The 20,149-nt window shown below is 31.1% G+C and overlaps 1 protein-coding gene across 1 annotated transcript in view; it reads left to right on the top strand.

The window, feature by feature from the left end:
* Window positions 1-1,186: 1,186 nt before the first annotated feature.
* The window catches only part of LOC129231323 (testis-expressed protein 9-like), a 30,184-nt gene continuing 11,221 nt past the window's right edge, over window positions 1,187-20,149 (top strand). The window contains exons 1-8 of the mRNA XM_054865612.1: window positions 1,187-1,290; window positions 2,507-2,555; window positions 2,685-2,764; window positions 4,995-5,034; window positions 7,462-7,669; window positions 10,940-11,022; window positions 12,206-12,379; window positions 15,841-15,975. Of these exons, the coding sequence (XP_054721587.1) occupies window positions 1,187-1,290; window positions 2,507-2,555; window positions 2,685-2,764; window positions 4,995-5,034; window positions 7,462-7,669; window positions 10,940-11,022; window positions 12,206-12,379; window positions 15,841-15,975 (873 nt within the window). The remainder of the gene's footprint in view (window positions 1,291-2,506; window positions 2,556-2,684; window positions 2,765-4,994; window positions 5,035-7,461; window positions 7,670-10,939; window positions 11,023-12,205; window positions 12,380-15,840; window positions 15,976-20,149) is intronic.

Genomic DNA, 20,149 nt, shown 5'->3' with positions numbered 1-20,149 from the left:
CTTAAGATTAAGTGGCTTTGCATGTCACAACTATGCCTTACTGTGACAGGACTTTTAGCAGTAAGGCATAGTTGTGACAGGACACTTTTAGCTGTTTGAGAGTTTAGCTAAGTATGTATGTGTGTTTTTCTAACATCTGGAAAGCAGTAGTAATTTGAGGTTTAAACCAGGTATTGAAAGGTTTGTAGTTTTTTGGGTTACCTCATAAACTGTGTCTCACCTTTGAGCTACTTGATTTAGCAGAGACATTAATTAGGACATAAATTTTCTCCTACACTTGATCCATTCGAAGCAACGTCGGAGCTGGCAGCCTGCCAATAATGCCTGTTTCAAGGCTAGTTTTTTGATGCAGAGATTTTCTCACCGTTTCCTTTATAATAATTTAAGTCCAAAAAACATCAATTCAAATTCTGCCAAACTTACACTGCCTGAGGTGGTGAGTAGGGGCAAAGCCCCAAAGTATACCACTGAAACGGAAAAGTAAGTTAAACTACTGATTCCCAACTTTGAGGGAATGAAGTCATACACCAACCGCTTATTGGGTTGGACATAACTGAAGCTGGTGCTGCAGGAGGCTTATTTAGTGACAGGATATCTCTGCTAGCCGCCAAGGTTGCTAACAGAAATAATATTTCCTGATGTGTGCTCTTACTGGTATAAGAAGACTAAAATGGTATTATAATAAAATGCAAAAAGGGATCTTGGTTCTAACTCTTATGTACAATGAACTAGCTTTTATGTACATTCATATACTGAGATTGATGCATCTGAAGAGGAGAGCTTAAATATTCTCACAAAAAACAGAAAAAATTAATACAGAATAAAAATAAAAGTAATTACAAATATATTGTGGCCCTTTCTCTTTAGGCCAATATAAATTATTCATTATTTTTTAGCAAGTGATATAAAAGCTACTAAGTGATAGATATTGTTTGGTTAAATATTTTGAATAATAATTTTCACATTAGAAATGAATGGAAAAGAAAGCAAGAATTTTCAATTTTCAAAATATTTCTGGTTGTGCTACTGGTGATTGTCAATAATTTTTTGATTGCTTGAATTTTATTTGTGTTGATTATTAATTCTCCTCACATGATTATGCAATTTATAATTTTGAAAAAGAAATCATTTATAACATTTTAGTATCCTAAAAATTATTTTTTGGAAAATTTTCAGTGTTGATAAAATGAATGCTACTGGAGCTCGACCAAAAAATAGGCATGCCAGGAATGATGAGAATCAGAGTGATGGAAATGAAGGATCGGATGGCAAAGAAGATGAAAGAAATAGGTGAAAAACTTTGTATTCTGGTTTTTTCTCTTACTTTAGAATGATTATCATTTCAGTTCAATTTTAATAATGTGTCGTAGAAAATTTCATTGTGATCTTTCATAGAGTGTCTATTTGCCAGAACCACTGATTTCCTAAAGGGCAACATTGTTAGTATGAAACCATGAGACACGCCCATCATTTAGGGGGATTACTGGGGTGTTAGGTCAATTCCCTCTGAGTTTTATAAACATTACATGAGCGTACATTTGTGAATGTATTTTATTGTTTTTTCCCTCTGATATGTATTGAGTATGTATACTTCGTTCCTGGAAAATTTGAAATGACAGGCCAGCTTTATGGGGTAGTTGAAAATGAAACAGGTTTATTAAGGTTAGAAGCACTTAGTCTTGATAAATTACATGAACTAAGAACATTAATAAGCTACGTTAAACTTAATGTTATTATCAACAACAGTAATACAATAAAGACATCTCCTGTAGGGATGTTCACTTTCCTAAGAGCAATGGTTCAGCCCCCTAAATATTGAGGATACTCCCAAAAGCAAGAGCCCCCCCCCCAAAGAAAGGAAAAAATATCTCTCAAAACACGCCCTTCCCTAAAAAGTTCAATGGCTCAGTCTGTGTCACTACCATACGCCCCCAGGTGGGCATCCCTGTCTCCTGCATCTTTAGCAATAGTATAATTTCTAGCTTATGAATTTGGCTTTAAAAAACTTGCAATAAAAGCATAACTTCATATCAATTGTTTTGAACAACATCATAAAAATCAAAGATAATATTTTTTATTGATTTAAAGTTTTAAATTTATGTGTCATCAGAATTAGACGGATAATCATCTTGCCTCTGAGTTTTATAATTGTTGATAGTTTTAAGTTGTGAACATCAAAATTTTTTTCGATTGGTTTATAGCTATATTTTTTTATGTGTTTCTGTTGATTGCTGAACGTTGGAGTTGCAAGCTTGTATTTATCCAATAAATATGTTTAATAAAAATTTACAATGTTTAAATTTTGAAGTTTAATGCTTCAGTAATTTCATTATTTTTAGCAAAAGAATCAGTGCGTAAATTGTTCTAGGTAAAATATGATTTGATGACTTGTACTGTTGAATGAAATTGTGGACACAATTATATTTCTGTGTAACAACAAAATGTGTTTAGTGTAAATTTGTATACTATGTAATTTTTTTGAAATTAATTATTCAATTTGTTGAAGAAGCAATGAGGAGAATGACAATTCTGAGCAAAGTCAAGATAATGATGGGGTAAATATCAATATTTTTTAAATTCATTCCATCGTATGTTTTCAATTACGATGCTTTTGTAAAATTTTGGTACAATTTTCTAAATGGAATGAATATATGTGTTTCCTAATGAAACTAATTTTACATTAGGATCCAAATGATGGCCCGTCTCTTAATGAGCAAGCTGATGCTCAAAATAAAAAAAGTGCCAGCAGTGATGGATCAAAACGGTGATTTTTTTTAAATGTTTTTTTTTTTATTTACTACTAAGATATGAATCAAAGTTTCATCATTATAAAAAATGTAACTACGGTAGACCCTCGATTATCTGAGCTAATTATGACCACTAGTGCCTCGGATGTCGGAAATCTCGGTTGATAGAAACTTTGTATAAAAATTTGTCATGGTTGCCAAACATATTAATTAAAATTCAATAGAATATTTTCAAAAGATAGACAGGTAAAAAGTTATGTTTTACAGTTAAAAATCTAAAATGGAAAATAACTTGTAGTAAATTTTAAAAAGTCAACTGAATTATTTTTAGCAATACTATGTTAGATATTGAAAGATGCATTTAAAAAATAACAAATTTCCAGAAAATATTTTTATTTTCAAATTGAAAATTCATCATTTTATTAACTTGACATTATTTAAAAAGCAAGAAAAGGACTTCATTATCAGCTTGGTTAGCAGAAACCTCAGTTGATCCAAGCTCAGTCAATCAAGGTTCTACTGTATCTGTTTATTGTCATAAATTGTGTCATTTATGTTCTGATATCATTCATATCATCAGACCATAAATGACATATGTGGCAGTGAGAAGCAAAGGGGTGAATTGAGATATTCAGTACAAGCAGTAAGAGAACATGTCCTCTGCATTGGTACAAGGGATGATAGTAACATCCATAGTAGGTGCTGTTATACAGCATGATTTAGAAAAAATTTCACCTAGGATCTAAATTTTAAATGCGTTCTTTTCAAAACTTTAAAAAAAACCACTAACATCTCTTCACTTCTCACTGCCTCATATGTAAAAATTGATGAATGTAGAATCACTTGACATAAATGTATAAGTACTTGATAAATTATTCATTAATAATATATATTAGTTGCACTGCCTGACTTTGAATGGTCTACCTCAAAAATGAAAGGTGTGTGTCAAGTGAAACATATTCAACAATCAGGTTTAAATAAAAGAAAAATAGTGCCAAATTTTAAATTTAGAGCTATTTGAATTTGTTTTTAAATTCAAAAACTCCTCTATGGGAGTTTTTGAGCATTAAAGGACCTCTGTGTCAAATTTGGCAAAGGTCCGACACAAATTTTTAAAAAAAATTTCACAATATAATCCTTCAAAATTGGTCAATAGATGGCAGCATGTGCAGTATGACTCAAAACTTGAGTTAAGACCTTCTGAGTTTTTTAAAATTCCATACCCCCCCCCCCCCCCTGTGTAAATTTCTGAGCATAGAAGAATGACTGCCAAATTCAGCAAAAATTCAATAGAAACTAGCTTTTTATTAATAATACATGCAAACTCACATACAGCCTTTTTTATATATACTAACTGCCTGTGGCAGACCTAGATAAAATTTAAAACTGTCTGTGAACTCATGTGAGTGCTTATCAATTTTCTGCCAAAAATGCAGTACTCTTCTTACATCATAGCCAACAGAAAAAATGTAACGTTGATGAGCAGAGTACTACTATGCAAGTAGAATATTTTTTCAACTATATTTACTCCCCTTTTATAATGTTATTAATTTGGGTACCTCAAAGTTGGAGATCAACATTTGTTGCTAATCAATAAGAAAAACAAAGTAATATTACATAAGTTTGTTTAAAAAATATAAAAATTTTCTGCAAAGTCGGAAATTTTCTGTGAACATCATTCGTGTATTTATCTAGATTATCTTGGTCTGACCTGCAACACCGGCCTCGTCCTCACCACCTTCGGCGACTCTCACAACCTGCCTCTTTTTTAAATGCTTCGAAGTATCTCATATATATTTGAAAACAAAATTCGAAATTTGGTCATGACATTTTAAAGAAATAAATATGCCGTAGCTTTTCTTTTTTTCAAATTTGAAATAAAAAGTTTAGACTTGTGCTTACCATTAAGAGGCTGGAAGTTTTATTTTCAAAACAGTAGAAATCCCTCCCCCCAACAATTCATTTTTTGGGGGAACATAATGCATATTAACACTAAGTATTTTTGAACTTAATAGTAATTTAAACATAAAAACATGATTTATAATAATATTAAGTTGAATGTCCCATGCTTGCTTGCTTCCTCTCTTGGATCAATTTTTAAAATTATTGTTTCTGCAAAAAAGTGAAATTGCCTTGACTAAGTTTTGTGTCAAGGCATTTAGATTTCCATATTTTGCGAAAAATGCAACAAATGCTAACATGCTTACAAATTTATGCTTATTTTTTTCTTTTTTTTTTTTTTATTAGAGTCAGTCCTGTGCAGTTTGAAGAACGAGAACCAAAGAAGGTACATATTTTATCATAATGAGAAATATTAACTTAATGTTGTTTTTCTTGTGCATTATGTTAACATTAGATCAATACTATATAGTTTTTTATTAATGAGAAGATAAGAACAGTAACTTTTTATAAATGTTATTACACTCATGTTTATGCCACTTCAATGCTGCTTCTAAATTATGCTGATGCATTTTCGTAATGTTTTGTTAGCATACCTTCTATACATTAGGGAAACCAGAAAGCTATGTCATTTTTTCAAGCAAATAAATTTTTTACATGGTGGATGAAGTAACCCTCTCTAAATTCATACATTTTTTCCATGGTTTGTTTTAAGCTGTGGATTTGCATAATCGTACTTTTTGTGTTGACAATCACTGAAATAAACTCCTTCATCCTATCAACATTTGACTTCTCTTTATTCCAGTTGTTTTGTGATAAAAAATTTGGAAATTTAACTAGTATCCCAAATTTCATCTTCCGTAATTTTGATGATAAAAAACCGATTGATTTTCATGGCATCAAGAATATAATTTGCCCACTAGATGGTAAAAAGCTGTTGATAATGAGGGTAATTATAGCATTGACTAAAAATAAAAACTTGTCAAAAATTGAAGGTTTGAAAAAGTGTTTTCTTAAATTTTATGTTACAGTTAGAACTTTAGAGTTGCAGTTGTAAAGCTTCTTGTTCTACAAAATATTAGCTATGGTCTGTTATGTTGCATTCGTCTTTAACTGATTCAAATAGGAAAGTGCTTGTATTTGATTCTAATTTTTTGACTCCTTTCCACTGAAAGCTCAATAGGGCTGTGGATGATCCACTAACATGTGTATCTACCAGCCACATTGGGTCACTTTTTATAAGGGCAGCACCGGGAAATCTAAAACATACAGTGAAAAGAAGGGATATGAGATAGGGAAAAATGTTTGTAAGTGACCATGCCCTCTTAATGCGTTTTGAGCACATAACTCTATTCAGAAAACATTTTTTCATTTGATAGATTTAGGCTAGAAGACCTCAGTCCACACAGTTCATTTTATTGATTGAACTATTAAAAGACTTTTAACATTAACGCCTCTGAAAGAAATTCAAATCTTTTTAACTAAAAAAACTAATGTCATTTAAATTATTTTTCAGTAATAAAAAATCAAGAAAATTGCAAAAGATTTTGTATGTATGTTTGATGTTTTGTTTCAAGAAGTAGAAAAAAAAGTTTTTATTAAAACAAAATTCATTTTTACACAGACTTGATATTAAAAAATTTAGGCATTGATTGATTGAATAAACTTATAGTGAATTCAGGATTAGTTAAATCTGCAATTGCTTATGAAAATAAAAATAAAATGCTTTTATAGGGTGTACCTGCACAAAAGTAAGTTATACTTTCAACTGGTCTGTTTTTCTACATACATATCCTTTCCTCACACATACTCTGTTTCATTCATATAGATTATTTGGTTTAAATTTCTTTCATACATATTGTATAAAAAATGTCCTTATTTATATGAAGATGTTTTCTTTGCTGAGATTCAAAATATTACACTGGTATATTTTTATGTTGCAAATCATTTCTATAACTTGCTTTACATGTATTTGTGCGTTGATAGATTGCAAACAAAAGTGCTTGGCTTGAAAAAGAAAAAGAAAAAGGAAGAAGAAATGTTTGTATTTGCAGAACACATTGCCTTGCAGGAAAATATAATGATGCAATATCCTTGCAACAAGCTGCAAACATGGTTTTTTCAGGATTACAAGAAACCCTTTTTTTTTTCATAACCAAAAAGTGAGCTAATAGATGAAAAGACATTTCAATGAAAGTGAACTTATATTGTGTTGAAAAAAAAAAAAGGTTCCTTGAAATTCTGAAAAATGGGTCTGTAGTTTGGAACAAATTTGTGCATTTTAACGTTAGATTATTATCTTTTGCTTTACAGCACTAATATATTCCTTTCTTTCTTATGTTGCCTTACAGTGAAGGAAGGAATGTGATAAGATTTTTATATCAACTTTACATATATTGACAAAAGAAATATTTTGTTTTCAAGCAATGTTAAGCTGTTAGAAAGATATATTTGATATAATTTTGAGTTTAAGATAATCGAGTGCGCGAAATATGGCTGTTAGAAATTGATGCTGACCTGTGGAAAAGCAGGCCATTTAAGTTTGTAAAAACTTTTTGTTTCTGATTTATTTTGGGGCTGCGATTATGTCCCAGTTGATGTATTGCAAGCCATTTTACTGGGGTCACATACATCTATAAGAGGTTGAACAGTGGACAAGGAAAGATAGAACAGTGATAAAGAGAATCTTGCCTTTCTCTAAATTACTTTTGTATTTCATGAAATATTTTTCACCTTAAAAAAATCTTGCCATTTTATGCTGTATTTGTTACAATTGCTTTTATTTATTACTATAAAATTATTGGTGCTGTTTCAGTCCACTGGGCCTTCAGGTTATAAACCAGCTAGAAGATACCCAAACCGAGATTCTTTGCTAAATAGACATAGAGATCTTAGTCAAGAAAATAAAAGATTGCTTGGTGTACCTTCAACTGTTGCTCGAAATTCATCTTTAGCTCCTCTTCTCAGGGATGGTGGAGGATTAGGAAGCATTCTTGGGGACATTCCGGATTACTATACTGACGGTGGGGAATCAATTTTTACAGGCAAGAGTTTATAGCTAGTGTTTGTTAGAGAGGTCATCACAACACAAACTTCAGCTGTTAGTGCACACAAAATGATTGGTATTATGCATGTCCAACTTCACATTTCTGATGTTTTCAAACACATTTTTTGCATGCATATTTTGTTGTTTAGCACTTAGTATTTATTCATCATCCTTTGCTCACAACATAATAAGCATATCACTGCATGTTTGCATGATGCCCGAAGTAGTTTTAATATTGTAACACAATTAGCTTCATGACTGATGATTTATACTTGGGCAGCTGGAACAAAAAAGTTCTTAAGATTCGGAGATATAGAGAAAATAATAAATTAGAACTAAAGTCGATTGTTCTTTATTTGAAGGGGTGAGGCATGAAGCATTTTATTGTATGAATTTTCTAATGTGCTGTTCTGTGAAATCTATTCTCTAAAACTGAGTGATATGATTTTATTTCTAGCATCTTGTTTTCTAGCATTTAATGCGGAAAAAGTAATTCTTAGTTTTCACCCATCATCTCTGTTGCAAACAGGGACGGCTCATCGCTATGGACTGAGTGGGTCTGGTCCCCCCCCCCCCCAGAAACATTGTGCACAATTAAATAGCACATATATTGAAAATAACGTTTTGTATTTTAGTTTAAAAAAAAAAAACCAACGAAATAGGGATGTGAAACATATTTTAAATTTCTGGCACTCTGCATATCGCTAATAAAATATTAAAAGTTTTCCATCTGTTAGCGTTCGCGCTTGCAAACTTTGAGAATGATTCTTTGGGGCATTCTGACTGTGGCCCCTGCCACACCTTCTCTCCTAACCAATCACCACGAGTCACCCAGACAAACCAAAACGGCAAGTTGCGTCACCACGATTCTTCCTATAAGGGTACCAGTCCCTAGTTCTTGGAAAAATATCTTCACCCAATAGCAGTTGAAGGGCAAAAGTAGGTGGGAGGATTTTACGCGCATCACCTATACGAAACAACAGCTCTGAGAGCTCAAAACTGGGAGCTCAAGTGAATGAAAAAAGGTTTCTTTTCCTCCATGCCTCTTTTGTCTTTAATCATTTGTGGCTGTTAATACCTGGAGTAGGGGTTTACAATTTTATGGTTTTATTACATCTCATGCATATTTTTATTTATTTATTTTTCTGCTTGGAGCTAATTTGACTGGAATTCTCGGAATTTGTGAATGGAGAGTTTATTTTTTAGAAGCATACAGCACAGATCGTGGTGCTAGTAAAAATTCTGAATTTGTCCGAAAGTTTTACAAAACAGTTTCAATTGTGTGGGATATATTCAATTTTTTTCTTTGTTCTGATAGTTGGCTAAAGTAATAAGTATTCATCGTATAATAGGCTTTATTTATGCCTTTTCTATGCTAAAGTATTCTATCGCAGAACAAACTTGAATTATTTCAGTTTGACCCAGAACATTAAGTCCTTAAAGGTATAGCGGCTACAGTATCTCAAAAATGACCAAACTATTGATTTTTGTTTATTTACAATCTTCAGATTGTTTAAAACATTATAAAAAGAGTTTCAGCGCTCTAGCTTAATTATTTAAAAAATAACTTTAGCTTTAGGTCACTCACGCTAGGTGAGCATTTTCTCGATGAACTTTTTTTTGAGCAATCACGAATTTGCTTATTGTTTTCACTTGACTGTTGAAAGGCATTCGTCCTTTGATTTTACTTTTCTATGCTTATAATACAGGTGTCCATGTGCCTCGAAATCAAATTAGTTATAAACAACCCTTCTCAACTTTACCCAATCCTTTTTACATGAAAACAGTATCCAGCGTGCAACATCTAGCACATAACATCCAACATCCAGTCCCTGACATTCATTTGAATTTTAAAGTCTTGAATTTAAATTATGGTTGCGATAAAAGCCACTAGTAGAAGCAAGAAACCCAACAAGTAGGGCCCTGTCACAATTCCCGATTGCAAAAAGCATAATTTGAGATTTCAAGTTCGCAAAATTCAAACTTTTTTTTCTTTGTTGTGTGTGTGTGCTTCCATGTTAATGCAATAGCTAAGGATTTTTTTTATATTGAAGATGAAGCTTCAAATCAATACGTTTTGCAGTCAGTACAATATATTTAACAAAATTGTGCATTGGATAAGCACTTTATAAATTACTAAAACGCTGAGAGTTCGTTATATCCTTACAAACAAAATTTACTATGGAAGTTTTATGATTTTTAACATAATTAATGACAGAATATTTTTAATTAAGAGGTTAAGCAAACAAATGCACAGCTTTTTAGAAATGATTATTATGATCATTTAGCAAAAAAAGATTTCAGAAATATGTGCAAAAACAACCTTATAATTTTTTTGTTGAATTGAAATATCTTTAAGCGTTTTGATTTTTTTTAATAGCATTAAAAAATATTGGTTAATCAGTAAGCACGTACAAAGATTTCAAAGAATTACATATTTTATTTAAATGAATAAAAAAAAGGAATTAAATAATGAATGTGATGTGACTCCTAGGTATTGTGATGTGTTTTCACACAATAAAAATTAAAGGTAATTCTAATTTTGAAAAAGAAGAATATATTGAGAATTAAGGAAACTATTTGTTTCTAGAAAGAAATATTGTTACCAGTTTCATAATTTGATACAAGGAAGCATGACTAAATTAAAATTAATGCTGCTGCGTGATCAACTGATCGTGTTTATATCAAGAGTGTACTAGTAGTTTGATTAATGTTGTGTGTTGTTTATTACTAGTTGTATGGGTTGGGTGTCTTTAAATTTAGATTGTTTACTTTGAAATTAAAAAAAATAATAATCAAGTAGATTATTTTCTAAAATCACCAACATTAACTTTGATGCTAGAAGAGAAGTTTGAAATAAAAAAACTGCAAAAGGACTATATTTTGTTGTTTAGCATTACTAACTTTAGTTCTCTTCATTTTATCTGTATAAATATTATTTTGAGAACTTTACACAGCGGACCCACCCCCTAAATTAAGGCATGAGCCGCCACTGATTGCAAATGATAGACTCTGAAAATGATGCACTTTAAATTTTTACTGACATGAAGATGATTGTTGTCTGCCTTGCTATTAAAGATAATTTTAGTGTTTTTAGTCTTAAACTGTATTTATTTGGGTTTCTAAATGTTAAGCATTTTTTAAAGCATTTGATACACCTAATTTAGCTTGACTTTATCTATTGTATTTTTAGTTTCTCCCCTAAATGCATTATGTGCCTAAAATTTCCTGACTTTTATATTTATAGAAGTTACTGTACAGTTCCTTAATGCTCAAGTCAGAAGTCTAAAAGAGGAATTAGAAACCTTAATACGGGAATGTGTGGATAAGGTATTAATTTTTTAGTAACATATTAAACTCTATAAACTTCATTCTCTCTGTGGAAATCTTTTTCTCAAAAATGCATTTTATATTCATTACAAGTTGTAAATTATTTTGGTTTTGTTGGCTTTGGTGCTTTGTGTCAAGACAAGATTTCAAAGAAAATTTATTAAGCCCAGTCATCTACAAAGTACTTATGATTAATTTTTAAACGTTATGCTAAATTTTTCTCTATTTACAGATGTTGCAGCACTCCTATATTTCTTGAATTTGTATGTACATGAAAAACTTCCTATTTCCCTATACTTTCTATTTTTTGCCCCTCATTTCCTATGATATTTCAACTTTGAATGTCTATTTCTTTATCTATTCTCAATTAATGACACCAAAAGTAAAATCATATAAATTATGCTCCATTTTGATTCAAGGGTTGCTTGAATCATTTTTCCCAAGAAGTGCTGTTTTTTTTTTAGTTTGACTCTTTCTGTTGTTTTTTTTCCTGCAATTTCTGATAAGCCTGAATTTTGATGAGCAGGATTCTTTTCTCCAAAGCTTGGAGACATCTGGGATGTCCAATTAGTCAGGAGCATTTTTAGATGAGTGCAAAGATGCAATAATTGTGTCAAAAAGCATTTCTTGTGCTTTGACTGCACCAGTTTTTGAATTTGTCGATTTTATCCACTGTTTTCTGGATTGTGACTATACAATTAGAGAATAATCTTTCTTAAGAGCAGAAAACCAAATACAGAAAGTGATTTCGAAAGGAGGTTTTACCAAATATTTGTAGAATTGTAAAACTCTAAGAATTTTTTGAAATTGATTGTTTGTTTTACATGTAATAATGTCAAGTATTTTGTTAGCTTTGAAACTTACTATGCTGCACTGCTATTTAAATGTAAACTTAATATACCAAGTTCAACCAAAATTGCTGTCATTCTACATAACTTTTCTTATTTTTATTTATTTATTTTATTTATTTTATTTTTTTTCCAAATCAGTGAGAAGCATTTAATTTTTCATTGGGGAAGCAATCTTGAAATTAAGATTTAATGTATTAGTTCTTGGAATGAATACAATAAATATAATTTACTTGAATGTTTTTTTTTTAAAGAATATATATTTTCCTTACAAAGTAATGCAAAATGTAATCCATGTGCTATTATAGACAGTTAATGACATTTATTTATTTTAGGATGAAATGATTATACTACTAGAACAACGTCTGAAAGATACTGAAATAGATCGTACTAAACTTCAGAGGGATAATTCAAACAAAGAACAGCAAATCGAAAAATTGCAGAAAGCTCTTGATGAAACTAAAGATAAATGTGATAGAATGAAAAAAGAACTAAGTTTTGTCAATAAGGTGAGATGCTTATAAATGCAAATACATTGTGGAAAAACCACTGAATTTGGAAAGAATAAATGAAAGGATCTTTAAAGAAATCCATTGAGACATACATCTGTATCTGGGAGATAAAAGAACCATGTCAAAAAACAAAAACTTCCAGCAGACATGTTCAAAGTCTTTTTACCTCAAAACCATTTGGTGAAATGTGTCAGCAAGTGCTGTTTTTCATTGTCTATCTTGTTTACTATAAGGAATTATTCTTAGTGCTTTATACCTCTAAGTGGAGTATAAAACATTGAGTAATCCAGTGCTTAGATCTTCATTTCAAAAAATTAGACACAGTCCCTTTAACTCTCACGTACAGATATGATGTTTGAATCATTTCATAATATTATTTCTAAAATAGTTAAACACTGCCTATTTGATTTAAATCTAAAACATTGTATAAAATAGTACTTTTATGATAATGGAAACAAATGATCTGAAATGGCTTTGTAGTTATGTTATCTTTTAATCTAAATTTACTGTATATCAGGGGTCTCCAAACTTTTTTGCTCAAGAGCCACATTGTAAATTTTTGGAGGCTAGGTGAGCCAACAATCCAACAATATTTCAATTCAGATGATTTAGTTAACACTATCTCCCCTCCCCTCATCTCCATCACCCACCGTTTTTTGTTTCTTTTTTAAATACACTCAGTGGCATGAGTGTAGCCAGAATTCACATTGGAGACGGGCTAGCCAAGGTACAACAAGATGGTGGTTTTTAGCTGCCCTTTGTCCAGTGTCAGTTTTTGAGCTCGTTGAATAACTTGATGCTGCCGCCCTTACCCATCTTGCTTCAATTTCCAAAACGAAAATTTATTTTGAGAAAAAAAAAAAAAAAAAAAAGAAATGAGTGAATTTATAAAAGGTATTTGCTTTGAAGAAATGATAGATATGAAAAGTTTTCAGGCCTAAAACATTTTAGGCTGTCTTTGAATCAGAGGAAGGACAGAAATGAAGGAATTGAGCCATATACCCTGGAAAATGTTCCAAATTAAAGTCTTAAAAAGGCAGTTTTAGTCGATTTTTGGTGGTTTTAGAGATGGTCTGAGGAAAAGTTTCAGTGTCCACCTCAGGAGAAATTTTCAAAACTTGCATTTTTTGGCAATTGTAGTCAAATTCAAGGAAAGAAAGGTTGCAATTATCACCCCTAAATTATTTTCCAAAAATGAAGTCAATATTAGGTTATCTTTGGTAAAGTCAAAGATTTTTCTTTGTTACAAATTAGTTTTGAAAACGCAATTTTAGATTATCTTGAAGATTTGTGATGTTAAGGAAATGAGGAAGGTTGAGATGCTCTCTTCCAAAACGTTTTGGGAGTCCTAGAAACACATGATATTAAAAGATGATGTTAAAAGAATGGTCATAATTCAGGATCTGTACCAGAAAATTTTTGATATTGAAGTTTAAAAAATGCAATTTTAAGCTATATATGTTGAGAGGTTTGAAAAAGTCCCCTCAAAATCTCTCCCCAGAAATCGTTTGAAATTAAACACATCCAAAACACTATTTAAGGATACTTTTGATCAAATGAAGAACTATTCTCCAAAAATTTTTTGAAATGGAAGTCTCAAAAATCCAATTTTAAATTATCTTTGTTGACTTTAGGGAGAAAAGTGAAAGTTGAGACTCTCTTCTAGGGAGAGACAGTTGATCTTTCTTTCCCTCCTCTGGCTAGGATCATGCTTTGCGGTGATTTTTGAGATTTGCTTGGCTTAGTTTTCTTTTAAAATGCATAAAAAAAAAGATATTATCAAATTAAAAAAAAAAAAAAATTCAGTTTGTAAGCTTCGGGCCAGCCGACAAAAATAAGTTCGCAGGTCAGATTTGGCCTGAAGACTGTAGATTGGAGAGCCCTGGTCTATTTAATTAACTTTACGTCTATTGCAGTACATTTTTAGTACATTGATACTAAAGTATGAATCATGCAGACAAAATGTAATTAAATTCGTTCAGTAAGAGCAAACTCATCACTCATTTAAAGTGATTGGTGCCACATATTTTTCTTCAGTTTTCATTATTATTAGTCAACCTATTTAGTTAGGGCATTTGGTTGGAAAACTAGTAAATTTGTTGTTTATTTTTTCAGTGTTAGTTTACAATTAATTGTATTATTTTTCTTTTCATTTTTGATAATAATATTTTACAATGAACGTAAACTTATTGGATTCTGACCAAAGAAAAACATTTAAAAAAAATATATATATAGTTCTCATTTCATAAGGTTTTTATCAAAATATTTGAATTTTGAACGTCTTTGTTGGGTTTATCTTTTAATAATTCCTTTATAAATGCTTGAAAATGTCACTTTCAACTTTTATTTGCTTTACATTTATTTCAGTGGTGGCTAGTGCCTTGAAAAAGTGAGGGGGCCAGATCATGGGTGCACTTGCAGCCCCCCAACCCCTATTTTTTGAAAAAAAAAGAAGAAATATTTAAACTTTCTTAAAATAATTATTTGTGTTAAATAGATAAAATTAAATTCATTTTAAACACAGGACAAGCTACAAAATACTTAATCTAATAAGTAAATCACGAAAGATATGAATAGCATTCAAGATATGTAAAATAAACAACATACAGGCAGTATAATGGATTCTTTGGTAACGGTCTCGGCGAATCCTACTGTAAACATTGAGGTTCAATGTGTTGGTGTTGAGGGAAAACACACACACACACACACACACACACAGATAATCTGCGGCAGCGTATAAACTGCACCTCATTGATTTTACTTTTTAAACAGATAATCCTCGCATTATACGCAGAAAAATACGGTTCAATCCAATGTTTTAAATTTAAAACACGTACACACACACACAAAAAAAAAAAAAAAAAAAAGATGAATAAAATAGTTATAAATTATTGTCTAAAAAAAGTGAGGGGGCCTGGGTCCCCTCTGGCCCCTCCCATGAGCCGCCACTGATTTATTTTGTACGCATAAATATAATACATAGCTAACAAATAAGCATTGGGCCGAACTGATTGATATACTTCTGTTATATCAATATTTAAAAAGGAAAGATATTTTGACTAATGATTAAAGAATTGCATTTGTGATTTGGGTTTAGAAAAATGAAAAAGGTTTTTTAACAAGTCTGCTTGCTCTTTTGCAAATCTTGTATGATCAAAGCACAGATGTATGCACACATATACTCAAGTCTCATTTCAAAATTTTTCTAATGTATGGCCATTCAAAGCTTAATCTTTGTCGAGCAAAACATTTCCTAATGTTGTACATTCAACATTCAATTTTATGCAATGAGTAAGTATTATGTTAACAATTACTCTGAAATTTTAAAGCACATATGACTACTTTCTTGAAAAGGAAACATGAAAAAACCTTTACTATAACCTTAAAACTGCAAAAGATAATATTTATTATACTTTATTTAAAGCTTGCTTTAATGACAAATGTATTATTTTTTATAGGAAACAGATATTTTGAAGCAAGGCCAAAGACAAGCTGCATCAATCAAATCCAATCTAGAAACTAAACTTGCTAGATCATTGGAAGAAAATGAAAGAATTAAAGGAGATTTACGACAAGCAAAACAGAATAGTAAAGTAAACGCAGTTTCAAAATTTTTTAGTTGCATTTTGTATATTTCTATGTCTGTAGTGATTTTTTGAATATTTTTTTAGTACTATAATATGTGAATATATACTCACACAAATGTTTAGACCCTAGGGAAAATCAGATGAAAGCAAATTTTAGCATTGAAATAAGCTGATAATATTCTGGCCACATAATCTTAGAACCAATAAAAAAAATATATATTTTGAATCATTACCAAAAGTTCTGAAAAGAAATCCTTACACTATAATACCAGACCAAATAACGACCCGAGAGGTCTCCAGTGACCACTGTTCAAAATACTGAACACATATGATGGCTGGTTTCAAATGTAAATTGTTCTATGAATCATATAATAAAAGAATGCTTTTCAAGATAAACTAGTGTAGAAGGATTGTAGAATGCGACACTTGAGACGTATAAAAACTTGGCTGCAAACATTTTTGTAATTTCATCATAAACAAGAAAAACTGCACTGGATAAGGCAGGACATGTTATGAAATAACAAATGGCTTGGTTCCCAAGCATTTTTGTGTCAAAGGGCTTTTTTTGAACTAAGACTTCCACTCGGAACTCCTCCTTAAGCAAAAGTATGACTAACCGTAACTAGCAGATAGAAATAAATAGAAATTGTATACCTACATTTTATAGCTCTTATTTATGCCACAGGGAGGACAGGGAATCTTAAAAAGTTTCATAATTGATGTCTCTCTAATGATTGGTGATGTTATTGCAACATTCTGCCGTGCCCTTATGAAGATTTCCCAACTCCTCCTAGAGCCACAGAACACATGGGAATCTCTGGCTCCAAGTGTTAAGACAGCAAAAAATGAAACTTAGTTTGTTCTGATCAGTGGTGGATCTAGTCAATCATTTTAAGAGGTGCCTTTCAAAGTTTTTTAACAAACTTTCTTTGGATGTTTGTCCTAATGATGACGTCTCTAACAGTACCTGATAATTTTTTTTTTCAAAAAACTACCGCATCTACCCGTCTTCAGGTTTTTATACCGAGTTTGAATGTAAAAATAGCAACAATAATAGGGTGAATATGTAAAATTTAAGATAAGATTAATACCAAAAAATTCTTAACTTGTAATTTATTGCTGTGGGGAAATAGCTATCAGTTTTTAATTATGCTTCACAGCATTTGTAGAGGAGCATGCAGCATGGGAATAAGGGCCTCTCCTGCAGAAAAGTTTTAAAATTAAAGTCATAAATTGCAAATTTAGGCTCTCTTTGGTCTAGTGAGCAATAGGTGTACTCAGAGGACAGCAGCATTTATGGATCGCCGAAGTGTCTAAAGTTGGCATTAAGAAATGATGTGAACTATGGAGCAAAATTTTAGAAATAAAATTGTTTTGTTTCTAGGAGAGGAATGTGATCTTTCTCCTGAAAAACCTAAATTTCTTTTAACATATAAGTTATGCATTTAATTTTGGTTTTTTCTCATAATATATTTTCTTTCTTCTTTTTCTTAAAAAAATCCCTACACGAGGAGGTTCAGTGGCTTGTGGAGGCTTAAGCTTTCACAGGACAGAGTTTGATGTTTTTGATGAGAAAAACTATTCAAAGCACATGTGGCACATCTTGTAAATTTTTTTTTATTACTTTTTGCGATTTTTTAGGTAGATCAAATTGGGTTTTCCAGCAAGTTCTCAGTTTGCCTACTCTGAGTTGTAACCGTTTTACCGCCAAAATTTATGCAGCATGCTAAGGTAGATTATGTGCTCCAAAGAGAAGCAATTATAATTCACAGCTTAAAGGACTGTGGTTTAGATTTGAATCAGAAGCTTTTCAAAATATTGTGCTTTTTGAGAATACCTATTAGTACATACTAAATCTAATATGAAGCAATGGTGGGTACATTGCTGTTTGAAATTGTTCTTTTCTATCTTTAGTTAGAATATAAAATTAAATTAAAATATATTTTTATTCTTACATTTTTTGTATCACATATTTTAAAAGTTTTAAGATATATACTGTTCTAAGTTCACTATTGATGGATTTTCTGTTCTCAAGTTTTTATTTTGCATGATACATGAGTTCATATATCTTAATATAAAAGTTCCTATTTCATTTTAATTCGTTATATGTTGCATTAAAATTTGTGTAACGTCTTAACTTTTTGTGCAGTCTTGTATATATAGATTTTCTGCATATCTTTTGGTCTAGCTGGTGTTATTTGTAAAGCCCAACTAATATTGTGTCATAAAATTTGTAGCTTAACAAATAGTTTGTTCCTTTAAATCATGTGAATTGAAAAAAATAAAAAATAAATAAACCTCTAATTTTCCTAAAGAAAAACCTTTTCCAAGCTATATAAAATTCCCTCAATTGCCTCAATTTCTTTTCCAAAGAGCTAGTAAAGTCTCCTAGTAGATGCTCTGTTTGGATGAACACAGCATAACTTTTATATTCAGGGTTTTCTTGAAGTTGTCCCCTCCAAATTATCTTGTTTTTGTGGTGTTTTTTCTATATGCTGATGGATTCCATTTGCTGACACATCTTCTACGTAGTGTTGCTATGACAATGTTGGGTGCTCAGTTTGGATGAACATTACAAAACTTTCATATTCAGTGTTGTCTTTTATTTGCTTCTTCCAAATATAACTTCTAGTTTTTGTAATGCTTTTTCTGTAGAGTGATTGATTCACTTTTCTAACATGTTTTATAGGTAGTGTAGCTATGGCAATGTTGGGTGCTCAGTTTCGTTGAACGTAATTTTTATATTTATGGTTGTCTTGTATTTGTTTCTTGCAAATGTAACATTGTCTTTTTATGGTGCTTTTTCTGTATTGTGATTGATTCATTTTGCTGACATGTACAGTTATAGAGGGTTAAGAATGAAAAATTGCCTTTTTTTATTTGTTTATAAAATTTTCTTGATGTTTGGCTATTTATTAAATCATATTACTATTGTTTTCTCAAAAGAAGTTGGTTTATCCATACAAAAACAAAAGAAATCTATGTGTGTGGACCAGCAACTTAATTACTCAATCAAGCATTCAAAGTGATATATTGTTAAAATGCTTGAATGTTGAAGAAGTATGTTTTTGAGCTATAAGTGTTATCATCAAAATGTAAAATTTCACAATAGAATTTTTTGAAGATAGCATAAAGAACTTTTTAAGTGATTAGGAATTGCTTATTGTTTTCACTTGACCATTGAGTGACCTCCCCATCCTTTAGTTCCCCCCCCCCCAGTCCTTTGAGAGCACCACTGCGGACCAGACCCTGCATGTGCTGCTCCTTCACCAAGCACCGTCTCCATCAGCAGCACTGTTCATCAGAATTTGCTCCTCCTGGGTGGTTGCCTCCATATCCTATATATACACTAACCTACACCACATACCTATAGAAACACATGCCCTTACACATATGCCTACGTGCACACACACCTACACACACACCCATTCGTGATTGCGAAAAGCATAATTTGAATTCAAGGTGTCAAAAGTTCAAAATTTCTTTTTTTTTAAAGAATTTATTTATATTTAGCTATGAGAGATAAATTATCACATAACCCTTTTTAAATTTTGAATAGGAATGCATGAAGGACAAATTATAATTCTTTCAAAATTGAAAAACAAACTCCTTTCCTTTTATTTAGTAAGTTTAACAGCTCTGAGAAAACTAATAAATTGATTAATTTTTATACCAATGAAATAGTTTTACCCACATCAAATAGAATTGGCATCTAGTGTGCTTTATTCAGAGAAAATCAATGGTTTGGGATGTACTTTAACGCTACACCCTTTGGCTACTTGAGTTTAGAAACCATCTTACAAAACTAAAAAAAAAAAAAAGAATCAAACAGAGGATGCATCCGATAAATTGATAGTGCATAATGAGTACTGCATCATTTTGTAAATTTTTTATCTGAAATAATCACAAATTTCTTCTAAAACTGAAGCATTTTATTTTATAATGAAGAATTCATAGATCTAGTTTGTTTCTTATAATCAGAGCTGCCAACTGCTCTGAAAAAATCGTAGTTTCTATAAATTACAGCTTTAAACTACGATGCTACGAAAGTGACTGCAAAAATTACGATTTTCTGTTGTTTTTTTTCCAATTTATAATCCCAAGAACATTAAGGAAAAAAAAAAACACAAACTGCATGAAAACTAAGCAGGTAAGTTCAGCAAATCAAACTTCTACACAT

Source organism: Uloborus diversus, chromosome 10 (assembly GCF_026930045.1).
Source record: "Uloborus diversus isolate 005 chromosome 10, Udiv.v.3.1, whole genome shotgun sequence".
In the NCBI taxonomy this organism is placed as follows: Eukaryota; Metazoa; Arthropoda; class Arachnida; order Araneae; family Uloboridae; genus Uloborus; species Uloborus diversus.
The sequence above is the reverse complement of the archived record's forward strand: the minus strand, read 5'-3'. Positions and strand labels throughout refer to the sequence as shown.